The sequence below is a fragment of the Aotus nancymaae genome, unplaced genomic scaffold (assembly GCF_030222135.1).
Source record: "Aotus nancymaae isolate 86718 unplaced genomic scaffold, 86718_ANA_hifiasm-v0.15.2.pri h1tg000057l, whole genome shotgun sequence".
Classification (NCBI taxonomy): Eukaryota; Metazoa; Chordata; class Mammalia; order Primates; family Aotidae; genus Aotus; species Aotus nancymaae.
This window is the reverse complement of record NW_026988471.1, coordinates 70,598,598-70,621,417: the sequence shown is the minus strand read 5'-3', so window position 1 is coordinate 70,621,417 and position 22,820 is coordinate 70,598,598. Positions and strand designations below refer to the sequence as shown.

Sequence of the window (22,820 nt, the reverse complement as noted above, 5' to 3'; positions counted from 1 at the left end):
ACATTATTGGAACCCCTGGAGTTGTAGAGCCCTGAGGCTTTGTACTATACTAGTGTCAAATCCCATGTCTGATTAGGTTACTCTATATCCAGAAACCACTTCAATGATTCCCCATTTCCTCAGGAAGCCCAAACCCTGACATGGTTAGTGTTTAGTTATTATGCCTGGATAATAAACTACTCTAAGCTTAGTGCAAACATTTTATTAGATTCATGGATTGTGGGTATCAGAGATTTGGAAAGGATATGGGAACAGAGTTTCTCTCTGTTTCTTGATGTCTTAGATGAGATACTTTCAGGGCCTTACCTGAAAGTATCTCAGCAGATGGTGATTAGGATCATCTGAAGGATTATTTACTCACAAGTCTGGTCCCTGGGCCAGGTGGAGAAGATCAGGACTGCTGATGACAGCACCTATGTGTAGCCTCTCCTTGTGGCTTGGTTTCTTTGTAGCTTGATGGCTTCTGGGTAGAGTGTTTCAGAGTTCCAGGTGCAAGTGCTCCAGAGAACAAGGTGGAAGCTACATTGTCATTTAACAGGCTCTGAATTTTCAGTGTCACTTCTGCCACATTTTATTGATTATAAGCAAATTTGTCCAGCTGCAAGGGGAGGAACATAGACTTTACTTTTCAATTAAAAGAATATCAGGGTCGGACGCAGTGACACATGCCTATAATGCCAGCTTTGGTAGGCTGAGGAAGGCAGGTCACTTGGGGTCAGGCATTCGAGACCAGCCTGCCAACTGGCAAAACCCTATCTCTACTAAAACTACAAAAATTAGCTGGGCATGTTGGTGCACGCCTGTAATCCCAGCTACTAGGGAGGCTGAGGCAGGAGAATCACTTGAACCTGGGAGGCCGAGGTTGCAGTGAGCTGAGATCGTGCCACTGTACTCCAGCCTGGGTGACAGACCAAGACTCTGTCTCAAAAAAAAGAGAATCATGTCACATTATAGATAAGCAAGTGGAGATGTTGTTGTGGGCATCTATAGAAAATACAATCTGCCACACAAATCATGCCACAACTGCCTGCAAACCCTTTGAGAGGCCGAGGTGTGTGGATCACCTGAGGTGGGGAGTCTGAAACCAGCCTGACCAACATGGAGAAACCCCGTCTCTACTAAAAGTACAAAAAATTAACCAGGCATGGTGGCACGTGCCTGTAATCCCAGCTACTCAGGAAGCTGAGCTAGGAGAATTGCTTGAACACGGAAGTCAGAGGTTGCTGTGAGCCGAGATCACACCATTGCACTCCAGCCGGGGCCACAAGAGCAAAACTCTGTCTCAAAAAAAAAAGAACAGATAAGTTTGCCCTACATAGAATTTTTAAAACTTCTATGCAGACATTTATTAATACATACAGATGGGGTAAATTATAAGGAAAAACGAGAATGATCAGCATAAAATTCTATATAAGTTACATTTTGACCAGGTGCAGTGGCGAACACCTGTAATCCCAGCACTTATGGGAGGCCGAGGTGGGTGGAACATGAAGTCAGGAGTTTGAGACCAGCATGGCCAACATGGTGAAATCCTGTCTCCACTAAAAATACAAAAAAATTAGCTGGATGTGGTGGCACGTGCCTTTAGTCCCAGCTACTCGGGAGGCTGAGGCAGGAGAATCGCTTGAACATGGGAAGCGGTGGTTTTGGTAAGCCCAGATCATGTCACTCCACACTGCAGCCTGGGTAACAGAGCAAAATTCAACTCAAAAAAAAAAAAAAAAAAAAGTTAAATTTTGAGGAGGCGGTAACTCACCAATTTTACTTCTATGAATCATCCTATGGAATGAACTATGGAATCCTATGGAATACAAATATATACAAATGTATCCTATGGAATATAAATATACCTTTCTAAAGATATATTTGCAAGGGTATTAATCCTCATATTTTATATCAGGGATAACACAAAAATTCATTGATAGGGAACCAGTTAAATAATTATGGCATGCATACAAATAATGGAATCGTATACATATATTAAAAGTGATAGTCTAACTTTTCAAAAGAAGACATACACGCAGCCAACAAGCATGAAAAAATGTTCAACATCACTAATCATTAGAGAAATACAAACCAAAACCACAATGAGATAACCATCTTACACCAGTGAGAATGGCCATTATTAAAAAGGGAAAAAATAACAGATGCTGGCAAGGTTGCAGAGAAAAAAAATACTTAAACACTGCTGGTGAAAATATAAATTGGTTCAGCCATATTAGAAAGCAGTTTGGCGATTTCTCAAAGAACTCAAAGCAGAACTATTCAACCAAGCCATCCTATTATTGGATATATGCCCAAAGGAATATAAATCACTCTACCATAAAGACACATGCATGTGTATGTTCATTGCAGCACTATTCATGATAGCGAAGACATAGAATAAACCAAAATGCCCGTCGATGGTAGACTGGATAAAGAAAATGTGGTACATATTCCGTGGAATACTACGCAGCTACAAAAAGAACAAGATCATGTCCTTTGTAACAATATAGATGGAGCCAGAGGCCATTATCCTAGATAAACAAATACAGGAACATAAAACCAAATACCACATGTTCTCATTTATAAGTGGGAGCTAAACAGTGAGTACATATGGACACAAAGGAACAACAGACACTGAGGCCTACCTGAGGATGAAGGGAGGGAAGAGGGTAAGGATCAAAAAACTACCTATCCTGTACTATGCTTATTACCTGAGTGGTGAAATAATTTGTAAACCAAACCCCTGTGACATGGTATTTACGTATAACAAACCTGTACATGTACCCCTGAACCTAAAATAAAAGTAAGAGAAAAATGATAGTCATGATATATTAGCATGAAAAAAAAATGCTCACATTTTTTTCTTTTTCTTTTTTTTTCTTTTTTCTTTTTTTTTTTGAGACAGAGTCTCGCTCTGTCACCCAGGCTGGAGTGCAGTGGCACAATCTTGGCTCACTGCAACCTTCATCTCCCGGGTTCAAGCGATTCTCCTGCCTCAGCCTCCCGAGTAGCTGAGACTACAGGTGTGCACCACCATGCCCAGCTAATTTTTGTATTTTTAGTAGACATGGGGTTTCACCATGTTGGCGAGGATGGTCTCAATCTCTTGACCTCGTGATCCGCCCACCTCAACCTCCCAAAGTTCTAGGATTACAGGCATGAGCCACCGTGCCCGGCCCGTAATATTTTTTTCAAATGATAAAAGGAGACTAGAGAATATCATGTATATGACAATCCCATCTGTGCCTGTGTAGGGTGGGAGGTGGTTAAAGAGAGAGGTATATGGGAGGTGGTTAAAGAGAGAGGTATATGGAAGGAAATGGGTTATCTCTGGATAATGATATTTCTGGATGAATTTACCATCCTTTTCATATTTTTCTGGTTTGCCATCCTTTTCATATTTGTTTGCCTCATTAGATTTGTTTGTTCATATAAACTATCATTTTGTCTGGAAAAATAGATACCCTTGCCTAGATAAAATGTATTCATTCTTCAGAGCTCTTGGTCATCAACTCAGGAGGGGATAAGGAGGGCAGAACAATTCTCTTCATTTTTCAGATGGAATATCTGAGAGCTAGAAGAGAGATGAGGGACCTTGCCAAGTGGCCACACAGCAAGTTAATGTCAAAAGTATTCAAAAAGTATATTAGCTAACTATTATATAATTACCCATTATGTAAAAGTACAGGACACTTACCACAATCATTAGGAACGTATCTCCAGATGCAAGATTTATACACATATGGTAACACCTAAATAGCTATGCACAAATAGCATGTGCCATAAAAATTTGAGGAATTTCAGGCTTCTGGTTAGATAATGGAAAACCTTAAAGAGCCAGCTTGGAAAGAATTCACATGGTAAGTGGTTAGGAAATATGGCTCCTAAGAATAAAAGGGCAGGTGGAAACTGGAAACCCATAGTTTATTCCATTCCTGTTTGTATGAGTTCCCCATGCCCCATAAAGTCTGAAACCCTTTGTAGCTCTCATTTATACTCGTTTTTTCCACTCTCTGTGTAGCCTTCAAGGACGAGAACCATATCACATTGACCAGTGAGTCCACAGCACCAAGCTCAGCAGCAGATAGAAAAGATCGTCAGTAGATAGGTGCTGAATGAAGAGATGAATGGATGAGGCAGTATCACTATGTCCAAGACCTTGAAGACCCACATACCATTCCTATTCTTATCTACTTCCCCATTTTCTAATTTTCCTCTCCAGTATATAGGTGAAATTACTACAAATTATCATTTTTCAGGATACAAGATGCAAATAAATAAATGCTGGGGAAGTGACAAGTTAGAGCCACTGCCCTACCTGTTTCCCCAGGCCCTCAACTCCTGGCTCTGCCAAGGGCTCCCTGCCCAGAAACAGATGCTGCTCTCTCTCTTGCCAGCTTGCTATGCTGACAGCTCTAATTGCTAAATGAACAGCCTGTGTTTCTAGTAGAGAGAGAGGTTTTCAAAAGAGTGTCTGGGCTCCTGCAGCCCTGGAAAGGGAATACAATATTGTGCAATCAGAAACTACCACCTCAGCAGGAGAGATTTTCCATTACAGGAGAGGTAAATTTGGAACCTGGAGGTATTCTTGGAATTTTGGTTCTAAGAGTATAGTGGGATGCTTCTGATCATTGGGAATGTGGATGCACTTTGCTTTCAGCATGCAAGCTACTGTAGAAAAATAATGATTTGCAGAAGATAAATTGCATAATGGTAGTAAGGTTTATGAGCTCTGGAAATGTATTCAGGACATTAATCTTTAAAGTCCATCCATAAATAAGTATTTGTTGGGCAGGTACATGTGGGATAGAGAAATCAAGAATTCTGAAAAATAAGCCTTGAAAAAAAGGCAACTTTGCTGGGGAATAAACCAGACAGTCACAAAGCCATAACTAAAAATGCTAGACAAAAGTGATAAAGATCATATAACAGATACAAGTACTTGCCAAAAGAAATTATTACTCCCAATGCCCTTAAAATAGATGCATTTGCAAATGAATGTTTAGATTACTGAAATCAGGAGAGACCTAAGAAACTTCTAGAGAAATTTGGAAAGTATTTTATCAGTCATCTCTAATCTCAAATTTTCTCTGCGAAGTTGCCTTATGATAAAGACTTTTGCCCAATGTTTCAGGTCAACATTGATAATTTATAACATTTTCACCCATATTGTCTTGATTTTTCATTAACATAATCATTTTATACCTAGCTGTATTTTAGTGTCTAGTGAATCTATTGATAAAAACTAATTTTTAGCTTTTATTTATAACTTTTTAAGAAAAATATTTAAACAAGAAAAAAAATAGTACATTGAACTATTACCTGCATCCAAAACTAGTTAAATTTTTGTCATACTTACTTCATCTATATATGTAAGTATGTATTACTAAACCATTTCAAAGTTAATTTCAGTTATCATGGCAGTTAATCTTTAAATATTCACTTAGAGCTCAAAAACATTTATATTTTCCCAACTATTCCAAATGTATCAAAGGTACTTTAAAGCTTATTATTTAAATAAATGGTCATTGATATCATCATTACCACTAAATAACTGTCACAGTATCATGTGTATTCTTAGTTATATAATGTTCCCTCCTAACCTGTGCATTTAAGTTTGTTTGGCCAGCCTACTCAAGCATCTTGAGGTTGAAATGTAACAGAAAGGAGCTTTGGTTTTGGCCCTTTTTACAAGTTCTAGCTAGATCCTCCCCCCGCCCCCCACTTTTTGTTGTTGTTGTTGTTGTTTGCCTTTATTCCTTACCTTCCTTTCATCTGGCTCCTAACCTTCTAGCTTTATTTGCTTTTGTCACCTCTCAGACCTGATACCACTTTTCCTCTCCAATCTAGGCCTTGGCTCTCTTTTGAACGGTTTTTGGACTATCCCTGTGGATTTCTTTCTGTCAGCTCTTCTATACTAATTGACCTAACCAATGCCAACATCAACCAGATTATGCCTTTGAGGTCTGCTGGTGCCCCTATCTTGGGGGATGGGACATTTTTTCATTTAGTCCATGAGGGTGAAGTGGAGGGGGATTTCAAGTACTATGGAGGATCTGTCATGAGTCAGCCACACCAGTCTTGCCCTGCCTCACTGTGGCTGACTACTCTTCCACGGCCCCATTCCTGACTCCCATGACTCTGCCTGGCATCTTCACATTGATGCTTCATTGATCTGTTTGGTGCTGTGTTGCAGACCTCAGCTACAAGAAGAGTTTTTCTGCATTCCAATTATACTTAGAATCGTCTTCTTAGGGCAGATAGTGAGAGCAGATCAGTACATGCAAGTACCCAAGAAAGCCAATGATTGGGTGTTTCATGACATCAATGCTTAAAGAATGTTTGTTCAGTGTTTCTTTAAAGAAAAACTTAAGCACTGAGTGGAGAAGGACTATAGGTCCTTGTGTATTTGCGTATTTGACTCAGTGAAACAAAGCCTCGTGGTTGACGGGACCCACTTTCTGTAAAAAAAATTTGGGAAGAAGAAAGAAAGCAATATTACTGAAGTTGAAAAGTTGGGGTAGGAGGGGCAGGCAGAGAGAGAGGACAGTGACCCAGAAGACCACATGAATCCAGCTGTTTGTGAAAACAGTATGTCCAGAGCCAGCTGCTATTAGTCACACACTGCCCACACTGTGTAAGGGGCTTAACCTCTCCAAGCTGAAAGCCAATAACCAGAGCATTTCCTGAAGGACTCATGCCTGCAACCCACCAGCATTGCTTAGGCCCTGGAGCATCAGTTCCTCTGTCACATCAGTGCCAGAGGTTTCAGGTGCATACCACTTACAGGCTAAGGGGCTGCCCTGTCATCACTCCCCTCCCTAGTACTAGTGTCCACTTGAATTTGTGCCCAACCTGAGATCTAGCCAAGCAGCTGCCCTCCCTCGTCTGAAGCTGAAACTCCTTAGCCAGCCCCCAGTGACCTTCGTAAAGAGCTCTTACCAGGATTCCCAAGGCCTCAATATAGCTATAGCCATATTTAGGGGAACTGGATGTTGCTAGTGGCTCATTCACTCTTTTCCTACCCTCACAGCACCACTAATTGATTCATTCAGAAGGTAAAGTGATTTGTTAGATCCCAGGAAGCAGCTCTATAATCCAGAGACTGTAGGATTTGTTTGTCTCTGCTTTGACCTTGTCTGAGCTAGTATGGCATTTTATGGTCTCTAGACTCTTAGCTTACATCAAAGTTATAGGGGTACCTGTAACTCAGAAGGACATCAGGTCTGTTAACTGCAACCCTGTGCCCATTTTGCATGGAAGCTGAGCCCAGTAGAGACCAAATATTATCACAGGCAATGGAAATTTTAGCTTTTAGGCACTGTTTCCTGAGGTCTCAGCATCTGAGAGTAGGGCATACATCTCATACATCTCATTATAGCCTATAGCAGCTGCCGTGTGCAGGGCAGTTCTGTTGATACAAGGCAGGCTGGCTCTTTTTAATATTCTGAGTTTCCAATCTCATATACTCTAGGCAGCCAAAACTGCCAGGTGGACACTGTTTCCCTAAAGCTCAGAGGGCTTGTGTTCAGACTGATCCTCTGCAGCCATGATTCCTGACTACTTATACCTAGCCCTGAATATGGTCTCCAAAGCCCAGAAACAAAAATGGCATCCTGGCCGGGCACTGTGGCTCACGCCAATCCCAGCACTTTGGGAGGCCAAGGCGGGCAATCACCTGAGGTTGGAAGTTCGAGACCAGCCTAACATGGAGAAACCCCATCTCTACTAAAAATACAAAATTAGCCAGGCATGGGGTGCATACCTGTAATCGCAGCTACTCGGGAGGCTAAGGCAGGAGAATCACTTGAACCTGGGAGGCGGAGGTTGCGGTGAGCCGAGATTGCAGCATCGCACTCCAGCCTGGGCAACAAGAGCAAAACTCCATCTAAAAAAAGAAAAAAGGCATCATCCATGTTACTGCTACAGACACCTACACACTGAAGGAACACCTGAGACACCTGAGGAATTAATGCATCCTCTCCGACACTCAGTGCTGCCTTGAATGTTCCTCACCCAACTTTCTAACAAGGACATTTTTTATATTAGCCCCAATCTGCACCTTGGGAGCCAGCCTATTAATCAGATTTTCCTTTACAGAGGACTCAGTCATTTGACCTCTGACCTCACTTTCAGTTCATCTCCAAGCTTAGAAGTCTACAACCTTATCCAGCTGAATACCACCCACTACACACAGTGATGACCAAATGGAACATCTCATTCAGTGGCTCAAAGGGAACCTATCATCATATCTGTGTGCCTCTACAGAGCTCCTCATCATCGCAGGATTTGTGTTCAACAGTTTGCTCCTTCTCTCTAATCAGAGCACTTGCACCATGTTCCTACATTCCCCTGTACTACCAACCTGAAGCTCCACAAACTGCATACTACTGATGCTTCCACCACCCTCACGTCCACTTGACTTTGAGCCTTCAAACCTACCAGACCAGCCTGTGGATCAGAGTTGACCAAATAATAAAGACAAGTATGGCTCACTTTAATTCAGTTCCTTCCCTGGGAATTAACAAGCATCCTCTGAGTTCTACTTCCAACCTGTTCTCATGCCAGTCCAGCTCTTCTCAGCTCTTGGCCCTTGACTTTGCCATCATTCAAGGTACTGCTCCTGTCCTTTGGATTCTCTGAGTGAACTTGGTTTTCTGGACTTGACCTATTGAGTTCTTAAGGCAAAGCCCTGGCCTTGCTCGTTGAGTTCTTAAGGCAAAGTCACTGCCTTCAGAAAAGTGACTGGTACTTCAGGACCTATATCTGTCATCATGAATTAGGTCAGGCTGTGGTGACAAACAGTCCTAAAGTCTGAGTCATAATACAGCAAAAGTTTGTCACTCTTTCTCTGTGTCCATTGTGAGTCAAGAGGGGCCTCTCTCATTGTAGTTACTCAGAGACCCAGGCTGATGGAGGCTCCATCTCAATGTCTGCTGCTTGATCACTGTGATATGAAGAAGATGTGGTATGGTATGATGTACTGGCTTTTAAAATACCTGTCCAGGCAGGGCAGGGTGGCTCACACCTGTAATCCCAGCACCTTGAGAGGCCAAGGTGGGTAGATCACTTGACATCAGGAGTTTGAGACCAGCCTGGCCAACATGTTGAAACCTGTTTCTACTAATAATACAAAAATTAGCCAGGTGTGGTTCCGGGCACCTGTAATCCCAGATACTCTGGAGGCTGAGGCAGGAGAATCGCTTGAACCTGGGAGGCAATGGTTGCAGTGAGCAGAGATTGCACCACTGCACTCCAGCCTGGGTGACACAGAGAGACTCCATCTCAAATAAATAAATAAATAAATAAATACCTGTCCAGAAATGTCACACATGCTTCACTGGCCAAAGAAAATCACATGTCTATGCCTGACTTCGAAAGGGACAGAAAAGTGCCATCTATAATGAATCCAGAAAAATTACTGGAGGATTTGTAATGACAGGCCCAGGACCCAAACCTTGGTATGGCCCATTTGCTGTCACCCCCTCTTAAGGACCATCCCAGTGCCTCAATCCCCTAGCCACTCCTTGTTCTTGGAAGGCACTTCCATTCCTCCACTGCTGTTCACTCATCCCTCTACAACCTTGCTCCTGCTCTCTGTGTTGCCCTTAAGATTAACTCCCTAGTGTATGAGCTATACTTTTGCCTTTGATTCTGATATTTACCTTCTGCTTTGGACCACATAAACATGGGAAAGAGGTGCTTTGCCCACAGGCCATGCCTGGAACTCACCAAAGCCAGGTAAGTCGTTGTTTAGCCCCACTTCTGACAGCAAAGGTTTAGACACCCAGAGCCCCAGGACTTACAGTTGGAGGACAAATACCAAAGCTGTGTCCAAGGGAGGGTGCTAAGGCTGAGGTAAGTCAGCCAAACCCAGCTATCATGCAAAGAGCCAAACACAAGAAACAGGATCCTAAAAGAAGGTCAGGGAGCTGGGAAACATGACAGTAAAGACTGGCAGGGAGGACACTGCAAACAGAAGCTCCTTAAACAGAGTTCCATATTCACACCTTGGGGTTTTCTAACGAAATGTGTTTAATCAAAGAAATACCTACATGCGGTTTCTAAAATCAGTTGGTTTTTTCACGGCTGATAACAAAAATCACCAGTTCCCCCTGCCACCCTTGAGGCAACACTTTTCTGCTTTTATCTGCTTCTTTTGAGATATATATTTTTCATATATTAACAAATGCTATATACTTATTATTGGATTTTTGTTTTGTTTTGTTTTAGACTATTTAGTCTATCCATTGCCTTTCTGCTGTGAAATATGAAGAATTAGCTCTCTAATGCCACTTACTACATACTTTCCCTATCCTCCCAATGCAGTTATATCCCAAACTTTTTAAAGCCATATTTGGTATTAAAATGACAATGACTATGTGAGTATTGTCATAAAGGACCCAGAGCACAGTGATTAGGAGTAAGAACTCTGGAATTCTTACTTAGTTACTTAGGTTTGAATCATGCCTCTACCCCTAGCTGTATTTGACAGGCTGAATACTGTCTCCTCAAAAGTGCCCACACCCTGCTACCCAGAACCTATGAATATGTTAACATGGTAAAAGGGACTTTGAGGATGTGACTAAATTAAGGATTCTGAGATAGAGAGATTATCCTGGATTACTAGGTGGGCCAAATGTAATCACAAGAGTCCCTGTTAGAGGAAGGCAGAGGAATCAGAATCAGAGAGTGGTAAGGACAGAAGTAGAGTCAGAGGGAGAGAAGATGCTACGCTGCCAGCTTTGAAGATGGAGGAAGAGGCCTCTAGAAGATGGAAATGATTAGGAAATTAGTTTCCCCTAGAGCTCCAGAAGGAATACAGGACTGCCAACACCCTATTTTAGCTCATAGAAACCTCTCTTTGGCCTCCAGAACTGTAAGATAATGAATTTGTATTGTTTAAACTATTAGGTTTGTGGTAATTTGTTTTAGCAGCAGGAGACTAATATACCGTATAATATTTGACAAGTTAAGTACCTTTACTTAACGTCTTTGCCAAATATTTCTGATCTGTAAAATGAGTTGCTGAGAGTAATGAGTTAATAAATGTAAGACACTTAGAACAGTACCTACCACATACCAAATGCTATATGTGTATTTGTTATTGTTGTTTGTAGCTAAGCCACAAAGAGGAGTAGTATGATTATATGACTTTCCTTTTGTCTTTTCCTAAACTAATTAAGTCCATCTTAGTCTTCTGTGCATTTATCATTAACTCATTCCCAGCTATGACATCACCTGTCAGTATGGCTATGAATTTTTTTAAATGGTGGCATATCAGTTCCTGTTTTTCTGGAAGACATCACTGCTGGAGCACTCATCTCACTGCAGGCAGCCTGCACTCTATAACTGCGGGACAGGTCTTGGCCCTTCACTGTCATGCTGATAAATCCCCCCAATTCTTCTCTTTTCTTAGCTCTCCCGCTTTCCTTGGTTATATGTATCTTCCTCTTTCTTGCTTTCTAATTTTGATGATGATTTTGTGTTTTTGTGACATGGTCTGTCAGGTGCATCCACAAGAGAGGCACAGGAGAGGCTCATGAAAACAAAGCTTATTATACTTATAAGTCTTAGAGAGGGGATCACTGCATGCCACACAGGGTGGCAAGGGGAAACACCAGGTTTTGGCTTTGTGGCCCAAGACAGGAGCAAGGAAAAAGCCTAAGCTAGAACCTTAATCGGGATTTCCGCGGGAAAGGCAGGGCTGGGTTTAGGAATGGCAACTTTGAATGATTTGGGTAGGCTCTAAGCTATAGGGATGGTCTCTATTTGCCTGGTCCCTGGCTCTGGGATGATTAAAGCAGATGAATATTGCTTCTAAGGGTCTGTGGGCCAGACAGAGAAAGTATGACTCCCACTGAGTCCTTTGCCATCTCTAAGAATAGACCAACCCCAGGAGGGGCAGTTTCTTCCCAGGGTTTTTGTTTTGCTTTGTTTTTTGTTTTTTGTTTTTGTTTTTGTTTTTTGAGACAGGGCCTCATTCTGTCATTCGGGCTAGAGTGCAGTGGAGCTCACTGCAGCCTCCACCTCCCCAGGCTCAGGAGATCCTCCCGCCTCAGTCCACCCCACTCCCATCCCCAGTAGCCAGGACTACAGGCACCATGCCGGCTAAGTTTTGTATTTTTGGTAGAGACAGTGTTTTGCCATGTTGCCCAGGCTGGTCTCAGTCTTCTGGGCTCAAGTGATTTATTTGCCTCAGCCTCCCAAAGTGCTAGAGTAACAGGCATGAGCTACTGAGCCCAGCCCCCAGCCAGATTTTTAAAGATGTCAAACATCATCATATACAGAAAATTGAAAATATACAATACAGTAGTGCATATCCTTCAGTAGCCCCTGATAAAGGGTAACTGAGAATTAGATTTCTTGAGACCTTGCTTTTCTGAAAATCCCTTTATTCCACCCTCACACTGAATTGATAGTATGGCTGGGCATAGATTTCTAGCTTAGAAATCATTATCCCTCTGAATTTTGAAGCTATTGCACCACTGGTTTCTATCTTCCTGTGTTAGCTGTGGAAAGTCTGATTTTCTTCTGATTCCTGATTTGTTTGTGTGTGACCTATTTCTTTCTGGAAACTTTTAGGATCTGTCCTTATCCCTACAGTCTTGCAAATGCTTTCTCTTGAATTGCAGCTTTTAAAAAAGAGACTCTATTTTTAATATTTGACTGCTGACAGCTTTTATTTATTTATTTATTTTATTTTTTATTTTATTTTATTTTATTTTTTTAAAGATGGGGTTTCACCATGTTGGTCAGGCTGGTCTTGAACTTCTGACCTCAGGTGATCCACCCGCCTCAGCCTCCCAGAGTGCTAGGATTACAGGCGTAAGCCACCGCGCCGAGCCTATTATTTATTATTTAAGACAGAATCTGGCTCTGTTGCCCAGGCTGGAGTGCAGTGCGCAATCTTGGCTCACTGCAACCTTTGCCTCCCAAGGTCAAGCAATTCTGCCTCAGCCTCCCGAGTAACTGGAATTACAGGTGCATGCCACCACACCCAGCTAATTTTTGTATTTTCAGTACAGACGGGGTTTCACCATCTTGGCCATGCTGATCTTGAACTCCTGACCTCACGTATCTGCCCACTTCACCCTCCCAAAGTATTGAGATTACAGGTATGAGCCACCACACCTGGCCAGCTGACAGCTTTTAATCCCTACACTCACTCTCACTTCTTGTCCTACATGTAGGCAAGTCAGTAAAAAAAAGTGCACCCTCCTTTGGGAAGTTCAAACCTTGCAAGCCCTAACCTGTTAATGAAAACCCTTACCCCAGCCCTACCCACTAGCCACAATTAAAGCCAAAACCAGTCACCCTTCCTGCCTCTCTTATTTGCTGACCTGCTTGGAAGTCTGAAACATGGAAAACCTTATAATGTGCACAATACATCTTTTCATGCCTTTTTGGTACTTGTACAGTGTCATCAGGTTAGACATTTGAATGCATTTTTCCTCTGCAGGAACACAGAAAACCACCACTTAAGAGCTAAATGATCTGCCTCAGTTTATCGAATGGGAATAATAGCAGTATTCACACTGTTGTTTTGAAAATTAAGTGGGGTTAATACATGTTAAGTGCTTAAAATGATACCTGGCAAACACTTAAAATTTAACAAGTGTTACTTTTTTTTTTTAGAGACGGGGTTTCGCCATGTTGGCCAGGCTGGTTTCAAACCCCTGACCTCAGGTGATACACCCACCTTGGCCTTCCAAAGTGCTGGGATTATAGGCGTGAGCCACCACACCTGGCAAACAAAGAGTTACTTATTACTGGTGTGGGCCCTTTTTATTTAAAGTGTTGGGCACTTGATGAGTTCCTTCAATTAAGGGACTCAGGTTATTTCAGTTATGAAGCATAGTTGTGATATTTAATTTATATCCTCCTCTCTTTAATTTATATCACTTTCTCTTTCTAGAACATTTCTCATACTTTCCTATTTTCCATCTAACTTTATTTTTTATTTTGCTTTATGAGACATTATAAAATTTCACGTCTTTATCTTCCAACTTTTCTGTGATCTTTAGATTCATTCTCTTCTTTTTACTTAATAGGAAAACTCATGTTTAACTAGTCACCTGGTCACATAATTCATTTCTCAGTCTCTTCTGCAAGCTAAGTTTGTCCGGATGACTACGTTCTATTAAGCTGGATGGAAATGGTGACTGAAAGACTTCCTCGAAGTCTCTTGAGGACAGAGACATATCCTTCTTTACTTCTTGCTCCTGCCTGCTGTGTGGAATGTGGAAGCCTCGGAGTTTCATACTTCCAGGCTTCTTATACGTGAGAGGAAAATAAAGCTCTAAATTTTGAGGAGTTTTTATTTTTAATTTCCAATAATGCCTTTTTGTTCTCTGAATTTTTTTTTAAAGCAGCATTTTCTTCTTATTTGGTGATACAGTATCTTATTTTTAAAGAATATTGAAGAGATTTTTCCATTTTCCTCTGCTTCTTGCATTATTTGTTATCACTGAGTTAATTTTTTTCTGTATTTTTATTTTGATCTTTGTCATTTATGTTAGAGCTTTCCTCAATTTTCTGGTAATAATTAACTGTCTGTTCATATTTAAGAATGAGCCACTAGGCCAGCCACAGTGGCTCACACCTGTAATCCCAGGGCTTTGGAAGGCCAAGGTGGCAGGATTGCTTGAGGTCAGGAGTTCAAGACCAGCCTGGGCAATATAACGAGACTATCTCTACAACAAATAAAAAATAGTCTGGGCACGGTGGCTCACACCTGTAATCCCAGCACTTTGGGAGGCTGAAGTAGGCAGATCACAAGGTCAGGAGTTTGAGACTAGCCTGACCAAAATGGTGAAACCCCATCTACACTAAAAATACAAAAATTAGCTGGGCATGGTGGCACGCACCTGTAATCTCCACTACTAAGGAGTCTGAGGCAGGAGAATCGCTTGAACCTGGAAGCCAGAAGTTGCAGTGAGCTGAGATCGTGCCATTGCACTCCAGCCTGAGTGACAGAGCGAGACTCCTTCTCAAAAATAAATTAATAGATAATAAATAAATTATGAGGACGTGGTGTACACCTGTAGTCCCCATTACTTGGGAGACTGTGGAAGGAGGATCACTTGAGCCCAGGAGTTTGAGGCTGCAGTGAGTTATGATGGTGCTACTGTACTCCCACCTAGGCAATAGAGCGAGACCCTATCTCAAAAATGAAAGAAAAAAGAATGAGGTGCTATAAAGATAACAGTGTATAACGGGGCTTGTTGACTAGTTGGTCTTTCCACAGGGAGTAAGATGGCATCTAGAAATGTCTTGGTTACTTTCAAATGCCAGTATCTCTAGGTATTTTATCTTGGATCAGTCAATGTCCCCATAAAATGATTATTTGCCTCGCAGTATAAGCCTGGCTTTTTGGACTGATTAAGTCATAGATGAGTGGATGATGGTCCATATAAAGAAGCATTGAAGTGTTCAAGTGGAAATTCCCCAGGGTTAGTGATCCTCGGTTGCAGAAGTCCGCCTGATTCTAGCATGAATGAATAATACAACTCTCTTGAGGGAAGAGTCAAAGAGTCCCTCCTCTGGAGCCCAGTGCTGAGCTACATAATTTTACGTTCCTCTTGGGTTCCCTGAAGATGTCTAGAAGAATCTTTTTGTTGGCTGTTGGTACATCCATTGATTTCTTTCTCTCTCCAGCTTATCTCTTTTTCTCCCGGGAACCTCTCTAGGTTGTGAGGGAAGACCAAAAACCAACTAGGTATCCCCTCCACTTTACAGCTTTGTCTGGTTAAATAAGATGAACCTTTTAAGAAATGCTTAGCTCTTTTGGGGAAAAAATGATCTATTTCTGTAATAATCTCTCCATACCCAGCAGCGCTTCTCTCCCTAAGGTGGCCTTCAGGTGTATGGTAAGAGAGGGCTTATGAAATTTTATAGCTTTCAAAAATAGGCTCTCTATGACCAGATGGTATACTTGCTCAATCAGAAATATAATCCTCGAGTATTAAAAGACAGTATCAATATAGAAAGGGCAACTCACAGGATATTTGCAAACATATATCTGATAAGGGATTAATGTCCAGAATATTCTTTAAATCCCTACAACTCAGAAAGAAAATAATCTGATTCCAAAATGGGCAAAGGACTTGAATAGACATTTCTCCAAAACAGATGTACAAGTCACCAATAAGCACAAAAAAGATGCTCAGCATGACTAATGATTAGGTAAATGCATACCAAGCTGGGAGTGGTACCTCATACATATAATCCCAGCAGTTTGGGAGGCTGAGTTGGGAGATTTGCTTGAGTCCAGGAGTTCAAGACCACCCTAGGCAACATAGTGAGACCTCATATCTACAAAAAATTTAAAAATTAGCTGGGAATGGTGGCACGTGCTTGTAGTCCCAGCTACTTGGCAGGCCAAGGTGGAAGGATTGCTTGAGTCCAGGAGTTAAGGCTGTGGTGAGCTGGATTACACCACTGCACTCCAGCGTGGGTGAAAGAACAAGACCCTGTCTTGAAAAATAAATAAAATATCTTACTGCATTCTGAGTTATGGGAAAAATAAAATAAAATGCAAACCAAGACCATAATAAGATACCAATTCACACTCATTAGGATGGCTATAAATTTTTTTAATCAGAAAATAAACCAGTGTTAGCAAGAGTGAGTAGAAATTGGAACGTTTGTACACTGTTGGTGGGAATGTAAAACAAGCCACTGTGGAAAACAGTATGGTGGTTCCTCAAAAAATTAAACATAGAATTACCATATGGCCTAGCAATTCCACTTCTGGATATATACCCAAAATAATTGAAAGCAGGCCCTTTAATAGATATTTGCATACCACCATTATTCACAATAGGCAAAAGATACAAACAACCCAAATGTCCATCAGTGGCTGAATTGATAAAATAGGACATATACCTATAATGATACTGCTCAGCCTTAAAAAGAAATGAAATTCTGATACTTAAATGTGGGAGACATAAAGCCAAATACAACAGGACAAATATTATATAGTTTCACTTATATGTGATACCTAGAACAGTCAAATTCATAGATACAGAAAACAGAATGGTGATTTCTAGGGGCTGGGGGAGGGGAGAATAGAGAGTTAGTGTTTAATGGGTACAGAATTCTTGTTAGGAATGATGAAAGTGTTCTGCGAGAGGATTGTGGTGATGATTGCACAACAGAGACACACTGGGGACTGGATGGTGAGTTTTCCTGGTGCACTAATGGGCCGGCTCGGGAAGGGGAGGGTCCGGGCAGCTTTAATAGTGTCCTTGGGACAATGGCTGCGGGTTCTTCAGCTGGTGTTTATCAAGCGCCAACGAGGCCAGCCTCCGGGAATGGAGCACGAGAATGATAGAGTCAGTCTGTCCCCTCAAGAAATATCGTTCAGTGAGGAGACAGACAGTGGATAGGCGCAAGAGTCTTTAAAGTTGTGATTGGGACCAAAAGGGAGCTAGTCCTCAGACTAAAAAGAGCCCTAGTCCCGGGGTTCTGGGCGCTGCATGGACTCTAAATGGAGTTGAAAGGAGGGAAGAGTGGTCAAGCGGAGCTGAAAGGAGAGAGGGAACTACCTGTCCGATAGGGCAGAATCGGGGAGAAAGCTTGGTGACTTGAGCTTAGAGAAGGCCATTGCGGCGGTAGCAGAAGAGGGAGACAGGGACCAGATATTACGGTATGGATCACCGTGACACAAAGTAGGCGCTTTGTCATAAGAGCAGCACAACGACTAGATCTGATGTACATTTTGAAAGGATCACTATAACTTCGGGGGAAGACTGGATTATGAGAGGGCAGGAATTGTGAGAAACCACTTAGGAGGCTACCGCTGTAGATGAGCGGTGGTGACCTAGCCTACATATGGGAGAGAAGTGGACGAATCAAAAGTATATTCAGGAGGTGAAAATTCAGGACTTTATGGATTTGATAAATCCTATAAATTTATCAATTTATAGGATTTGAGTGACAGGTTGGGTACCCAACGATGATTCCAAGTTTCTGGCCTGAGTGAGTGAATTACAGTAAACAAGAACAAACTATTTTGAGGTTTTCTAAGAGTTCTTCCCCCCAGTGTTAAAACCACAATTTTTTCCCTTTCTGATTATGTGTACTCATGTTTTGTTTGCTCACTGTAGAAAATTCAGAGCATACATAATAAAATACTTTGTATAAAGGACAATAAAAATTACCTCATAATCTCACTACACAAGATGGTCATATTTTAGTGTTTCCTTCATGCGTTTTTAAAAAAAAATATGTGCATCTTTTTATATAATTGGTATCCTACTGATTATATCTTTCTGTATCCATTTTTTTCCCTTTGGCATGACTAAAGATTGAACTGTGTGCCAGGATATTGTTCGCAAATATTTTTTTTTCTGTTTGTAACAAAAATAAAGTCAAATGTAATTCTAAGTGAGTGATAACATTAACTTTTTGGTGTGTTTTCTTTTTAATATTTGTTTAAAAGCTTTCTTAAAAGCCCACGATTTGACCACAATTTGTGTTGTTTTTCATTCAGATGTTTTTACTTGACGTTATTTATTGCCATTTTTACACACCATTAAGACCACGTTTTAATGGTTGTTAAATCACAACTAATTCTGTCATTAGCTAGATAAGTTGTTTTCAGCTTTTTACTGTTAAAATAATGAGAGGAACATCTTATAATTCTTAGATTCCTAATGAATTCCATCAGAAAGAGTTCTAGAAATATAATCTGCCAGGTAAAAGGATAGAATGAGTCTATCAAATTGCCACCCCAAAATATCTTATTAAGAAATTGATTGAAATTGTTTTAAAGAAATGTTTGCGATACATAGTTTTTCCATTCAAAGATATGGTCATGTCTTTCTAGTTATTCATGTCGTCTTTTATGTTTCTTTTATGTCTTTATAGATAATAACCTTTCCTTGTTAAGCTTATGTCCAAGAAAGGAGCAGGATTGATTATTTAATAATCATACCCTCTCTGCTTAATTTCCATGTGTGGAATGAAAATCTTTGGGTCAAGTATGATACTTCGTTCTTTAAAATTATTTTCTTCCTTAATATGTATGTGTAGGCCTTGCTAAAATATAAATAAAATGATGAGATCAGAAGTTGAAAAGACTAAGATAGAGTAAGGCTTCATTAATACCGTAAGTAACCTTTGGTTTAAAAAATTCCTGACATTCTGCTACGACTTGTCTACTGGGGAAGCAGCCTTTCAACTATGCATCTGAGCCTGCCTCATCTGAACAAACAGCAACCAGCTGGGCCCCTTGGCTTTTCAGGAATAGCAGCGGAACTAGAAACAGCTCAGCAGGGTTAGAAAGGCAACAGCTCATGAGGATGCCCAGTGGGCTTTTGCAATGGACTTTTCTAGTTTAACACTTTAAATCATGTTACTGTCAAAGTTATTGAATATTTCTTAAGAAATGATTTCTAATGTTAACTTTTAAACAAAAGATACCTCTTGGTTTTTTCATTTTGTGTGCAGTAGAATCCTGCTTATCTGTCAAATGCAGTTAACACATCAGCTGGACCTATTTCCTGAATACAGGATGACCCTCCTGTTATTTAAAGATGTAAAAAATGCAGGAGACTTGACAAGAAAAGCCATGGAAGGCACCATCGATGGATCACTGATAAATCCTACAGTGGTAAATATAAATTTTAAGACTGAATGGGTTGGCCAGGTGTGGTGGCTCACACCTATAATCCCAGCACTTTGGGAGGCCAAAGCAGGTATCACCTGAGGTCAGGAGTTTAAGACCAGCCTGGCCAACATGGTGAAACCCTGTCTCAACTAAAAATATAAAAAAATTAGCTGAGCGTGGTGGTGGTGCCTGTAATCCCAGCTACTTGGGAGGCTGAGGCAGGAGAGTCACTTGAACCTGAGAGGCAGAGGTTGCAGTGAATTTCGATTGCACCACTGCACTCCAGTCAGGGTGACAAGAGTGAAACTCTCTCTCAAAAAAAAAAAAAAAAAGCCATACAGGCATTTAAGTATATATTAATTTTTGTGATGTTATAGCGTAGCCTAAAATTCTGTCACCTTTTGGGGAAAAAAATTTTTGCTCAAGTCAGATGAAGCCAGCCTTGACTACAACAGTGAATAGGGGCAGAAGTGCTGGGTCCTGCCCTAGGAAACAGAAATGGTTGTGATCCAGCTCTAACATGGGAAATGCCTGTGTTTCCAGGCAGTACAGATTCTCCATGTGTAATTAATTCTTTTTGCTCTGTTTGGTAGATTGTCGATCCATTTCAGATACTTGTGGCAGCAAACAAAGCAGTTCACCTCTACAAACTGGGAAAAATGAAGACAAGAATTCTATCTACTGAAATTATTTACAGCCTTTCCCCAAATAACAATGTAATGTGGACTTTCCTATTTCTGTTGACCTTGTCATAATAACATACGTGTTCCCCAGTGTTGGGTTGGAGGCTAAATTCCTGCAAGCCAGTGGTTAGTAATAAACCAGAATAATAGTGAAGACAGCTCTGGACAAAGAGTTGAGGTTTAACCCTGCCTCTTACTAAGACAGTTTACATATGAGTAAACAAAAGTTTAGTTAAATTAAGTGAGGTTAATTTTATCTGTTGTTCTTACTATATAGGGTCAGGAAGACCCCTCAAGTATTTTTGCTTAAGAAGCTGACAGAACTTTAATGATAAAACATTAGGCATGGATATTTTGTGTGCTGGCACGCATATCTTTTCCTCTTCCCACAAACTTGAGTGTGGGATCCATGTACTTTTCATATACCAGGAACTGGCTGGTACCTACAGCTGTCCTTAACACATCCTCACTCCCACACCCAGTGCATAGGAAGAGTCTGTGGTTTGAAATACTTGTAATCATGCTTTTTCAATGCAAGTTATGGAGCTAAAGACATCCCACATGTAGCACATGAAAAAAACGACTGAAATTTTGCTGATGAAGTTTAAGTATTACTGCGGCTATTATTAAGAGCCAGGTACTAATGTCATCTAGAGAAAAGTTAGGAAACCTGTGGCATAGGTTAAAATACAGATGACTGAAAAGTTGATAAAATGCAGTTATCTCAGTGTGGTAATAGAGTTGCCCGGTACCTGGAATAAGATTTACTAATTACTGTTTCCTTGAGATCACTGGACATAATTCAGGAAACTCTAGAATTTGGTAAATATCTATTGAACTTTTCCCTGTTCCGTTTATAGTTCTAGGGGCAGAAGAAGTAAATATGTAAACAAGACAGACATAAACAATACAAGTTAAAAATGCCCTAAGATAAATGATATAATGGGAAATGAATTCAAATCTAGGGGTACAGCAATGAAGCCATTCATTTCAGAGGGAGGAGGGTGTGGTGGGGAGTGGCATCGGAACTGTGGAGCTTGAAGCACGTGTTCAACAGCAAAGCCATGGGGAGAAGGGACATGCAAGCAGAGGACAAAGCTTGGCCACAGGCAGAAAGGCATGAAATGTGACTGGACCCCCAGGAAGGCCAGACTGGCCAGAAGGCAGAAGCGCCTGGCTGGAGGGCCACTGGGCGCCAGAGGGAAGTGGTGGTTTCATGCAGTGCCAAGAAGGCTGGGCTTGATTCCATAGGAACAAGGTGTACCTTTAAGTAGGGAGTGCTTTCAAGGAAGTACCAATGGATGTTGGAAAGGAATCATTGCAAGTGAAAACCTAGGCAGTGAGAACTGTTAGGACATGAAAAGTAAGAGCCTGACCAAGGAAGAAGGCAGATGGGGAAATGTTTCAGACATAGGAAACAATGGTTAATTGCTTTGTTTTTTGTTTTTTCATTTTCTTCTCTTAGATTTCAGAGGCTTTGAAAAAATTTGGTATCTCAGCAAATGACACTTCAATTCTAATTGTTTACATTGAAGAGGAAGAAAGACAAATAAATCAAGAATACCTGATATCTCAGGTAGAAGGTCATCAGGTTTCTCTGGAAAATCTTCCTGAAATAACAAATATTACAGAAGTCAAAAAGGTTTGCCAGTCCATGTTTTTATAAGGAGTGTGATAGAGGAGCAGTACTGCTGACGCTGTTTGCCTACTGATCACCAGGGCTCTTTTTTTTTTTAACTTTTGAGAAAGTTAATTTTTTAAATTACTTAAAAAATAATTATAATACAAAGAACTGGGAGGTGTGGGCTTATGTAAAATATAATTACAAACTCAGCTGACATAAGCATTCTCCACATTAAGAAAGTGAATTCCTTTAAATATCAAACTTACATAGTATATTTAAAATATAAAATAAATTTACTATGAAGTTAATATTTAGATATGTGCTTTTAAAATGGATAGGAATTTGGTTTTTATGTTCTTGGGAGTTACCTCCATAGTGGCAGTTTAAAAGGAATACAAGTAATAAATTGCCATCTACTTTGAATATTTTAATCACATTTGTTGTTTGTTATTCCATGAACTCAATAATTGAATGAGGAATAATTTCATTTACACATGTTTATATAATGACAATTATTAGTGAATGACTTTATCAGCAAGTCATAATGTATCTTTCATTTTTACAGATATATAAACTCTCTTCACAAGAAGAAAGTATTGGGACATTATTGGATGGTATCATTTGTAGAATGTCAACAAAAGATGTTTTGTGAAATGTCAAAAATATTAACAGAAATTCTCAGCATTAAAGAAAACACTGATATTCCTTTCCTGATTATAAAAACTAATATATGTTCATTATAGAAAAGTTTAAATCACAGAATGGTATAAAAAAGAAAAATACTTCTAGTGCTACCTTACATTATTTTAAAAGATAACCAGTTACTATTATTTGTTATTGCCTTCTAGAGTTCTATTTCTACTCAAATATATTTTATTTTTATATAATTGGAATAAAGATTGTACACTTA

The 22,820-nt window shown here is 40.5% G+C and overlaps 1 protein-coding gene across 6 annotated transcripts in view; it reads left to right on the top strand.

Annotated features, from left to right (window-relative positions):
• LOC105733320 (EKC/KEOPS complex subunit TPRKB) overlaps positions 1-22,820 on the top strand; it is a 36,251-nt gene extending 13,431 nt beyond the window's left edge. For 4 of the 6 annotated variants that reach the window (XM_064364223.1, XM_064364226.1, XM_064364224.1 and 1 more), the window contains 4 exons: positions 19,444-19,606; positions 20,197-20,319; positions 21,752-21,928; positions 22,476-22,820. In XM_064364223.1, the coding sequence (XP_064220293.1) occupies positions 19,444-19,606; positions 20,197-20,319; positions 21,752-21,928; positions 22,476-22,562 (550 nt within the window). In that variant the 3' untranslated portion in view covers positions 22,563-22,820. The remainder of the gene's footprint in view (positions 1-19,443; positions 19,607-20,196; positions 20,320-21,751; positions 21,929-22,475) is intronic. The other 2 variants (XM_064364228.1, XM_064364225.1) reach the window with 2 other exon arrangements.